Genomic DNA, 10,565 nt, shown 5'->3' with positions numbered 1-10,565 from the left:
TCTATTAATATTTAATTAATTGCTTTTTATATAATAAAATATAAATATGAATGAAATATTCAATTATACAAATTATAATAATAATAAAAGATAAACTAAAAAGAACAAAACTACCATAGACATATTCTGTTCTTACATATTTTTGATGGTTATAACACTTGTTCATAATTTTATTGTTATTTATATTATCATATCATAATTTTAGTCTTTTCTTTATGAAGCATAAAAACTTTTTGATAACATTTGGTTTTTATTTTAAAGATATACCTATCTTCAAAAAAGCTATTCTGAATAAAAAGAAAGATAAAAAAGAATAGAGATAAACTCATGAAAATCTAAAAAAGAATGAGGAATTTTTTTATAATAAATAAAATTAATAAAACTACTATTTTACAACTTTTTTAATGAAAAACTGAAACCGAATTAAAAACTTAAAAAGCAATAAAAATCAGAAAAAAATGGATTTCAAAGGTAATAATAAAACAGAACCAATTTATCCACCAATTCAAAATACAGAAAATGAGACTAAAGAACTTCCAGAGATAACAAATTCATTAGAAAATGTACAAGAAGGTACTAAACAAACACAACAAAAAAATTTTAGTTTTGAAGATGAAACAAAAAAAGAAGAAGAAGAAATAAGTAAAGAATATACATTAGAAAATGAAGAATATAATGAAGAAACTAAAAAAATAGAAGGAAATGATTTATTATTTACAGGAAGTTCTATCAAACCAAATTCTACCGAAGTTAGCTCAATTATTTATCCACCATCAATTCAAGATAAAATCAATACAAAAGAAGAAAAAACAGAAAAAAAGAAAAATCAAAATAATAAATTAAAAAATGAATGGAAAAAATTAAAGAAGAGTTTAGATTCACACCAAAAAAAGATTATTGATGCTTATATTGATTATAAAGTTGAAAAAAAAGTTAATAAAATTATACAACAACCACAAAAAGATGATACTTTTAATCAGTTTGAAATATCTAAAAAAAATTTCGAAGTTAATGAAAAAAAAATAAAACATTTTATTAAACAACAACAAAAAGATATGAAACATTTTATTCAAAAACAAATTTCATATCAAAGTATGATGTATCAATATCCTTATTATTATTATCCTTATTGTTATTATCCTCAACCTTATAATATAAATGGTGATTCTCCTTATTTCTTCAATCAATTTAATTCAATTGAACAGCCACTATCTTATAATCATCAATATTGTTATGGTAAAACTTGTTCTTGTGTAACCCAAAAAAATCAACAACATACACCAACACATCAATTTTCATCAGCTCCTATTCAGAATGAAGTTGAACAAACACTTCACCAATCATCTGTCCATTCTTCTTCTTCTTCTCAAAGCATTAACTCAGACAAAAAATTGGAAAGTCAAACCAAACAAGAAATTGAAAATTTATTTCCTCACTCCTCCTTTTCAAGTACCACAAATCCAACAGCCTAATTTAGGCTATTCTTGCTATCCACAAGTTAGTAACCAACAGCCTTGTAGTAATATTGGTCAACCCCAATATTCACAACTCTTTCAGTAATAATCTCCAATATAATAACAATAAACTAATTGAGTCGAATATTCATATATTCATTTTAATGTCTCTTTTATGACGTTTTGATCTTTTAAATAACAAAAGAGAGTACAAATTAATAAAAATTCAAAAAAATTTTTTAATTCGAAAACATTAAATAGTAAAAATTTCAAAAATCAGAATTAATAAACATTTATTTAATTAATTGTGCTAATATATTTTTTATCTTCAAAATTTCTCTGTAAATCATTGATTGTATTTTCGAGACAACTAAGGGTATCATTAATTTTGTCTTTATCAAGACTACCTAATCCAAACAATTCCATATCATGGATAATATCATCTTTTTCTTTGTTAATAATAGAACAACACTCTATAAATCTTTTACGTAATTTTGTTTGTTCATTTTGATGTTGTGAAATTATTTGATTTAAAACCATTTGTTTAAGTCTATCTACAATTTCTTCATAATTTTCTTCAGTAATAATCAATTCAGTTTCATCATTATCTTCAGTTGTCCTTTCATCATCACTTGATAAATCTGGATGTTCTTCGTCTGTTTCGTTATGACAATCAGAATCACTCTCATCATAATCATCATCACTTAAACCTCCTGAATTTTTCCTACCAGGAAAAGACATAGAATAACCATGAAAGTCTTTACCCATACTATATAAGGATTCCCTAATATTTCCACTTTCAGAAAAACGGTAGGGTATTGTTTCAAATGATTTTTTGTTTAGGGGGTTGTCTGAAAGATGTTTTGGAGTGGTAATTGGTTTCTTGCTTTTCATTTTTCTAAATTCCTGTTTTTCTATTCACTTTTTAATTTTCGGTTTTTTCAATTAATCAAAATTAAATAATTTTTTTTTATTTGTCTAATTAAGAAAAAAAGTCGTGACAATTCAAAGAATAGTATCCTTAAATAAGTAAAGACATTCTAGAAGATAAAACTAAAATCGTACACAATTAGTAGCTTCGAAATACTTTTCGGGATCGAACTTGAAATAAACTAACAGATGTCAAGTTCTTTTCCGAACGAGCCTTCTACTGATCATCAAGAAACTGCAGTATTAGTTGATGAAAATGAGAAAGTTGATAATTCAGAAACATTGCCCCCTCTCAATTCTGACTCAAGTGATATCGAAGAAAATTTAAAAGAAATAGAAGAAGAACAAGAGATAGTGTCTAAATCAGTTAATGTACATACTATATCACCTTTACAAACATTTGGAATTTTAATTAATTATATTGTAGGTACTGGAGTATTTGGATTACCTTATGCCTTTGAAAATGCTGGACTTGGATTATCTTTAGTAACAACATTATTTTTTTATTTAATGAGTATTGTTACAGCTATATGGGTTCTTGAAAATATGGCTCGTTCAAGTGGAGTTATGGAAACTTATAGAAGAAGTAGAAATGCCCAACGACCTCAAAATGAAATAGAATATGAAGTTTATAATTATACTAGAATGTCTGCAATATTTTTTGGTAAAGGAGGTAAAATGACCTCAATTATTATTTTATCATTCTTTTGTTATGGTGCTTTATGGGCATATTCCAGTGTATTCAGTTCTTCAGTAACAATGATATTATGGAAATACCCATTAAGTAAGTTTGGTGAATGTTCAATTGTAATGGGAGATTGGGATCTTTTTGGACCATGTCATTTGACTTACTTATCTGGAATAGTATTGTTTGCATTAATTGTTATTCCATTGTCATTAATGGGAGTAGCTGAACAAGCAATTTTACAAAACATATTAACATGTTGGAGATTTTTCTGTTTTGGAGTAATGGCTTTAACGTGTATAATTCATATCATTTATAATTCAGTAAAAGGTACTTATGAAGTCATTCCACCATCAAAATCAACATTAACTTTCTTCATGGATATTGGAGGATTTGGAACTTTGTTTAGTTCTTGTAGTGTGGCATTGGCATGTCATCAAAATTTACCAGATGTTGTGACTCCAACAAAACCAAAAAATCATCTTAGAAGAATTGTTGTATTAGGAATTACTACTGCAACAATTTTATATGTAATTATTGGATTCGCTTGTTCATTTTGTTTTGGAGATGCAACAAGAACACCTGTAACTCATAATTGGTTAGGTTTTACTGGATGTAATGGTGGATTTGGAGTATGTGATGATGGTAGTTCTGCAAAATGGTATGGGGTAGTTGTTCAATGGGTGATATTATTATTCCCAGCAATTAACTTAACTTCAGAATATCCATTAGTTTGTGTAACATTATCTTCTAATTTACTTCAAATGATTCCAAAACAATGGAAAGAAAAAAATCCTAAAATATGGTTATATTCTAGTCGTTTAGTTGCAGCTGTTCCTCCTCTAATTGCTGGTGCAATTAAAGGAGATTTAGAAGTTATTTTCAATTTTGCAGGAATTTTTGGATTCTTTTTATTATTCATTATCCCAGGAGTATTACAAATATATAGTAAATTTATTATTAGAAGAAAATGGGGAAGTAAAACATATGTCACTTCATTTAGTGGGAAATATTCATCATCATATTGGGCATGGCCAATTTTGATAATTGCTATTATATGTTTTTCATTTGCATTAGTTCAATTTGTTGCTGATGTAATTGGACTAAGATGGTTCTAATAACAGAAGAATATTATTTCTAATTGAAATATCAATATTTAAGTATTATTTAAAATATATTTTTTAAAATTTAAATCAAAAAAGAAATTATCAAAGAACTGAGTATTAAATTTTGTTAAATAATCTATGCAAGAAATTAATTTCTTCCTTTCTTCTATAAGAGAATTTTATATGGACTGTGACAGTGTCACAAAGGATATTAAACGACTTCAAATTAAATATCCTAAATTAAAAATTGGTATTACTTTATCTAAATATTCTTCACATCAATACATTTCTTTGGAAGGTTTCCTTCCAATTGTTTATGAAAGAAAAGTGTTTGGAGTTCCAATGTTAATAGCATTTACTTATAATTATCCATTATCTCCTCCTGAATTATCTTGTTTTATCTCTCAAGGAATGGAAATTGTAAAAAGTCATCCTTTAGTAAAAGAAGATGGTTTTATCCAAAATATACAACAACAATGGAATAGTTCAACAGATTTATTGTTATTACTTGAACGACTATTAGCATTTTTTGGTTCAATACCTCCTGTTCGTAAAAATGCTCAACTATCCCCTTTTCCTCATTCTAAATCAAATTCACTCACTCCAAATCCAACCACATCTTATCAACAATACCTTACTCAACAATCAAACTTATTATACTCAACAAATAACCCAACTTATCAACAACAGATGTCTTCAACTACTCAATATTACCCTTACCAAAACCAATATCCTTCATACCAAAATATACATAATCCTTATTTACCATATTATCACCCACAATATACTCCAAACCAATACCCCTCTCTATCAAACCCCTTGTTATCTCCACAGTCTTCTACATTTATAACATCTCAACAATACCAAAATGAGATTAGATCAGGTACCAAAATTTCTAATACTAATATAACAGATTATTACGTACAAGACTATGACCATAGCAAAGAAAAGACATTGACAAATCCATCAGAATTACAACAACAAAATAATACTTTTACTAAATATAAACAATCTGAAGAAGAACGTATCACTTCAAATGAAAATTATAATTTTGTTTCACCTTATAATCAATGCTATATCAACAAAGAATGTGTTCAAAATAATTTAATGAAAAAAGACCAAATTCAACAAATGAAAGATTCTATTATTTATTCTATTAATCAAACAAAAAAAGAAACAGAATCATTACAACAATGGATTTCAAATAATCCACTACCTAAAGATGCATCTCTTATTGATGACTTTAAAAAACAAATAAATAAAGAACAATTGGAACAATTCACAATTCAAAGTAAAATAAAAGCAATGAATGATTTATTAGAAACCTTAGGAGAAGTAGTTGGAAATGAAACAGTTCCAATAGATAAGAGTTTATTAATAATTCGAGGTATTGCTGAAAATAAATTTGAACTTAAAAAACAATTAATGCAATTAAACTATTAGTATTCTTTCATTCTTTTTTTTGAATAAAAGATTAACAAGTTTGATACTCTTTTTAATATCTAAAAGGGATAAATTAATGTTGATACACTTTAAAAATCAAACGGATTGTCTTCATCACCACCTGCAATACATAAATCATCAACTAAAGGTGATGTTGTTTTTCTTTCATATGAACTAAATTTCATATCAACTACAACAACAGAAATATTATCTTTGCTTTTTTGTTTAAATGCTTCATTTCTAATTGCTGCTGCTGCAATAGAAACTGTTGGAGATCTTCTAATCATCTTTTCCAGTTCTTTTTCACTATAATAAATTAATTATTTCATTAAAATAAATAATATTATTGCAACACAAACTTTACTGTATCAGCACCATCGCTTGTTATTACAATATGACTCAATCCTTTTTTTACATTAACTGAATATATCTCTGGTTCAAAGGATAATGGAGGATGAAGTTCTCTATCACCTAAACTTCTAGTAATATTAATTATTCCATTCACACGTCTTATTCCATCAATATCTTCTATAGTTCCACCACTTGTTAATATCCTTTTTTCTTCTTGAATATTTCCACAACGATGTGGTACAGTAATTTTATTTATTCCATTATTATCAATTAAATACACTGAACAATCCCCTACATATGCTATTTTAACTATTTCACAGCCTAGATAAAGTACTGTTGCAGTAGTTCCACTTTGTGTTTGTACAACAATCTTCTTTTGTAAATGATTAAATAAATCAATAAAATGAATATCGTCAAGTAATGTATAATTTTTAGTGTCTTGTTTTAATAACGTAGCTGCTATCCGAGCAGCTGAATCTCCATTGTGTCCATCAAACACTCCAATCAAATCTTTATTTCGTTCTAAATGACAAGTAGATATAACATCTTCCATATTTTCTCTTACACCACGTGTTTGAGCAATCCCAATTGCAAAACGAGGTAATGGCTCAATTAACTCCTACTAAATAAGTAATTTATTAAAAATAAAAAACTTATATTTTATTTAATTCATTACTTTGAAGTCATTCAAGATAATTAACAAACAGAATTAAGTGTTTTACCTTCTTTCTTAATAGTACAGTCTGGTTCAATATTTACTTCCCATGTCTCTTCTGGTAATCCAATTTCTGTACCAGATTGAACACACCTTAATGTTGACGTAAATGTTGGTGGTGTTCCTCTGTATATAGCTGGTTTTCTTGATCTTGGGGATGCACTATAAGCCATTCTAGGTGAGCTACTATCAAGTGGTGTTGAAAGAAAATCCGAGAACATTACTTCGATTCCAGATTTGTCTTCTTTTCTTTCTTCAAAGCTTGTATTTTTGGCTCTTCAAATAAACAAAATTAGTTCATATTAATATTTTATTATAAATTATACTATTAATTTTTCTTTCTCTTTCTTTTTGGTTTTTCTCTTTTCTTTTCCTTTGTTAAATTCCTTTATAATGAAAAGACGAACAACTGACGCCAATGATGAAAAACATATTGAAGCCAAAGACGTATCTAAAATTTTAGATGTGCTTTCAAACTCTATTGAAAGAAAAGGATATTGGCATCGGATTGTAAGAAAACTCAAAGAATGTTTAACTGTTTGTTTTTTTTTTGTTTTCTTTTTAATACATTCTTTTTAAAGATAATTTACATGATAAGAAGAAAATGATAACTGATGAAACACAACAACAATATCTGGAAATTGTTGAAAAATTGATAACAAATGAACCAAACGAAAATATTTGTGAAGTGATTAATGACGAAATCTCCTTAATTGAAGCAATGCAATCTTATCACATATCATTTCTTCAATCACAAATTGTTACAAAGTGTAGTCAAATCTTAAAGTACAAACAAATTCTTTCTCAAGATGCCTTTGAATTTGGAAAAGGTGTTACTTCCTCTATTGAAAATATTAAATTAATTTCTGCTTCTCTTAAAAAGGCATATCTAACAAATGAAACTGGAGAGTTTGATAAAACAACAATACTCAGTCAAGAAGTTGTTTCAATGCTTACTTTAACTTTTAAAATTCTCATCAACGAATTAAAAAATAAACCAATGAAAAGAATTTGGGGAAAAATATCAACTAAACCATTTGTTAAAGTATGTGAAGAAAATCCTCAGTTATGGAATGATGAACAAAAAGAGTTACTTTTAGAGTTGTCAGAGATTATTTCAAATGAATATTTAGAAAAACAAAAAGCAAGCTCTTACGATGAAGCATTAACTAAATGGAGTCAAGCTGAAATAAGAATGAATAAATAACAAAAATTTCTTGTTAAATTAGAAGGTCAAAAAGAACTTATAAGTTAGAACTTAAAACACAAACAAAAATGATATCTAAATTTAATTAAACTGAAGAATTAAAACAGTTTTTGAGGGAAAATATTTATTGATAAAGAACTTAGAATTAAAAGTTATATTTAATGAAGTTTGATGCAACAAAATTCTTTGGAAGTCTTGCTGGAGAAATCCAACAAGATATTATTGAAATACTTAATCTAAAATATGAGATTCCAAAAGATGCTAATGTGTTAATAGAACGAATTACTAAAAATGTTTTTTCACATTATCTAAGTTATACTGTTATTGGAATTATTTTTGCAAGTGTTATGTCATTATTTGAACTAGAAAATTTTGCATGTTTATTATTTTTTGTAGGTACATTAGTTTCTTATCTTATAATTGAAGATGTTGATCAATCTATCTTAGAAAAAGCTAAAATTGAGCCAGTTTATGTCTATGGTATTGCTGTAGCAATTTATCTTTTAATTGCTTTACTAGTTGATATTGCTGGGTTTTCATTTTTTGTTTTAATAATTGTTAGTCTCTCTATTATTGGTTTAGCTGGTGTACAAACAAAAGTGAATAAAAATGAACCAACAAGAGAAACACTAACAGTTTCAAAATAAAATGAAATGGTTTTATTTCAACATTTTTGTTTATTTTTTTCTTTAACTCAATAAGAAATAAAAAGATCCAAATAAAAGTATTATTTTTTTTTATATTCTATGGAATATAAAATGGTATTATGTGTTCGAAATGATATATCAATGTCTATCGGTAAAAAATGCTCTCAATGTGCTCATGCAGCTATTGGGTGTTTTCAAAAAGCAATGGAAATTTCACCAGAATGTATTATTGAATGGGAAAATCAAGGAGCAAAGAAAGTAGTTGTTAAAATAGAAGATGTTAAAGAGTTTGAAGTAATGAAGCAAACTTGTGAAGAGTTAGGTATAATATATTATGAAGTAGTTGATGCAGGAAGAACTGAAATAAATCCAGGAACAATAACAGTGTTGGGTGTTGGTCCAGGACCTACAGTATTAATAGACGTAGTTACAGGAGATAAACATTTATTATAATAAAAAGAAAGAAGGAAAAAAATAATAATTGAATGATATTACATACTAAAACAATGAAAAAATCAAAAAAAAAACAATTCTTTTTTTTACTTTCTAAAAAAAACAAAACAAAAGAAGAAAAAATAACTAAAATTCAGTGACTATTCCATGTCATTACTCATACGATATTCTACTTCTTCTAATGCCTCTCCTATTCAAGAACAACAAAAAGCTAAATTACATAAAAGAATAAGGTCGACAGATTCATTAACTAAATGTGCTTTTTATGGTCAAGAACGACCTGTTTTTGTTAATGGTAAAATAATTAAGTCATCAGGAGTTTCATTACCAAAATTATCAAATTCATATTTATTAAAAAGGGGTGGTTCTCCTTTAAAAACAGAAAATGGAAATATACTTGATCAATCAGAAGAGGATGTTTTACTATTTGTTTGTTTTACAGTTAAGATATTTGTTCTAATACTCATTAATTAGAAACAACAATATTCATGTTCAAAACGATTTGATATTGGTACGGCTCAAACAATAGGAAAAAGGGTTTATATGGAAGATACTCTTATGGTCAAAGGTGAGTTATATGATGACATTGATTTTATAGGTGTATTTGATGGGCACAATGGACAAGGGGCTGCAATAAAATCAATGCAAACATTTTATTCATTAATTGATGGATATACAGTACATTCAGATCATGTCAAAGACCATTTATCAAAAGTATTTGAACAAATGCATACTTTAGTTTCTATGTCTACTGAATCAGGGACAACTGCATCGATTCTTCTTATAAGAGAAAATGATGTTATAGTATGTAGATGTGGTGATTCACCAATTTATGTATTAACTACAGATGATGAAATAATGAAAGTAGGTAAAGATCATAATCTTTATGATAAAGATGAAGTTGAAATGATTAAACAAAATGGTGGAAATATTGTAAATGTATCTGGTGTATTACGTGTTAATGGTAAGATTACTATCACTCGTTCAATTGGAGATAAACAATTTCATCCTCCATTGTCTTGTTTGCCATCAATAGACATTATATCATTATCTACTATTAAATCAATACTTGTTGCTAGTGATGGTATTTCAGTTGTTAGTGAGGATTTTCTTAGAGAGATATTATTAGAAGAATTTACAAGTGATATTAAAGCTCAATGTGTAAGAAATAATGCTTTAGAAAAAGATAGTAAAGATAATATTTCAGTTGTTGTTGTTCAGATACGTACTATTATTTAATCAAATAGGGTGTGTTGGTTCTAATGATTGTATTAACTCTTATATTTTTTATCATTTATTCTTCTTCTTTTTTATAATTTGGATCAAATCAAAAAATGGTATTAAAAGAAGTTAATTACAATTCAATTTCCAATCATTTAAATTATTATTTCTTTTAACATATTTAAAATTTAATATTTTTTATATAAATTTTTTATTTATACAAAATTTCTTTTCTATAAATAATAATAATTACTTTTATCTATTTTTATTATTACAAAAAAATTAAATCAAACAAAGAAACCAAAACAACTTCATTATTATCCTCTCTTAGAATCCAATTTTTTCAGCATATT

At 26.6% G+C, this 10,565-nt stretch overlaps 9 protein-coding genes across 9 annotated transcripts; 7 read left to right on the top strand and 2 right to left on the bottom strand.

The window, feature by feature from the left end:
* Positions 1–458: 458 nt before the first annotated feature.
* Positions 459–1,472, top strand: ENU1_084860 (hypothetical protein; the record flags this gene model as incomplete). Its single annotated transcript, XM_008858815.1, has 1 exon — positions 459–1,472. One exon carries the CDS (start codon positions 459–461, stop codon positions 1,470–1,472), a length of 1,014 nt encoding a protein of 337 aa, XP_008857037.1.
* Positions 1,473–1,751: 279 nt separating this feature from the next.
* Positions 1,752–2,348, bottom strand: ENU1_084850 (hypothetical protein; the record flags this gene model as incomplete). The annotated part of the gene is made up of 1 exon (XM_008858814.1): positions 1,752–2,348. The coding sequence occupies one exon, from the start codon at positions 2,346–2,348 to the stop codon at positions 1,752–1,754; it is 597 nt and encodes a 198-aa protein (XP_008857036.1).
* A 225-nt stretch (positions 2,349–2,573) lies between these two features.
* Positions 2,574–4,187, top strand: ENU1_084840 (amino acid transporter, putative; the record flags this gene model as incomplete). Its single annotated transcript, XM_008858813.1, has 1 exon — positions 2,574–4,187. The coding sequence occupies one exon, from the start codon at positions 2,574–2,576 to the stop codon at positions 4,185–4,187; it is 1,614 nt and encodes a 537-aa protein (XP_008857035.1).
* A 126-nt stretch (positions 4,188–4,313) lies between these two features.
* Positions 4,314–5,618, top strand: ENU1_084830 (tumor susceptibility gene 101 domain containing protein; the record flags this gene model as incomplete). The annotated part of the gene is made up of 1 exon (XM_008858812.1): positions 4,314–5,618. One exon carries the CDS (start codon positions 4,314–4,316, stop codon positions 5,616–5,618), a length of 1,305 nt encoding a protein of 434 aa, XP_008857034.1.
* An 89-nt stretch (positions 5,619–5,707) lies between these two features.
* ENU1_084820 (protein phosphatase domain containing protein) lies at positions 5,708–6,905 on the bottom strand (the record flags this gene model as incomplete). Its single annotated transcript, XM_008858811.1, has 3 exons — positions 5,708–5,924; positions 5,978–6,588; positions 6,675–6,905. The coding sequence occupies 3 exons, from the start codon at positions 6,903–6,905 to the stop codon at positions 5,708–5,710; spliced, it is 1,059 nt and encodes a 352-aa protein (XP_008857033.1).
* A 172-nt stretch (positions 6,906–7,077) lies between these two features.
* ENU1_084810 (hypothetical protein) lies at positions 7,078–7,891 on the top strand (the record flags this gene model as incomplete). Its single annotated transcript, XM_008858810.1, has 2 exons — positions 7,078–7,221; positions 7,286–7,891. 2 exons carry the CDS (start codon positions 7,078–7,080, stop codon positions 7,889–7,891), a joined length of 750 nt encoding a protein of 249 aa, XP_008857032.1.
* Positions 7,892–8,052: 161 nt separating this feature from the next.
* Positions 8,053–8,538, top strand: ENU1_084800 (hypothetical protein; the record flags this gene model as incomplete). Its single annotated transcript, XM_008858809.1, has 1 exon — positions 8,053–8,538. The coding sequence occupies one exon, from the start codon at positions 8,053–8,055 to the stop codon at positions 8,536–8,538; it is 486 nt and encodes a 161-aa protein (XP_008857031.1).
* A 99-nt stretch (positions 8,539–8,637) lies between these two features.
* Positions 8,638–8,991, top strand: ENU1_084790 (peptidyl-tRNA hydrolase; the record flags this gene model as incomplete). Its single annotated transcript, XM_008858808.1, has 1 exon — positions 8,638–8,991. One exon carries the CDS (start codon positions 8,638–8,640, stop codon positions 8,989–8,991), a length of 354 nt encoding a protein of 117 aa, XP_008857030.1.
* A 147-nt stretch (positions 8,992–9,138) lies between these two features.
* Positions 9,139–10,230, top strand: ENU1_084780 (protein phosphatase domain containing protein; the record flags this gene model as incomplete). The annotated part of the gene is made up of 2 exons (XM_008858807.1): positions 9,139–9,420; positions 9,466–10,230. 2 exons carry the CDS (start codon positions 9,139–9,141, stop codon positions 10,228–10,230), a joined length of 1,047 nt encoding a protein of 348 aa, XP_008857029.1.
* Positions 10,231–10,565: the final 335 nt, after the last annotated feature.

This window comes from Entamoeba nuttalli (assembly GCF_000257125.1).
Source record: "Entamoeba nuttalli P19 unplaced genomic scaffold asmbl_3881, whole genome shotgun sequence".
NCBI lineage: Eukaryota > Evosea > Mastigamoebida > Endamoebidae > Entamoeba > Entamoeba nuttalli.
This window is presented reverse-complemented; position numbering and strand designations above follow the sequence as displayed.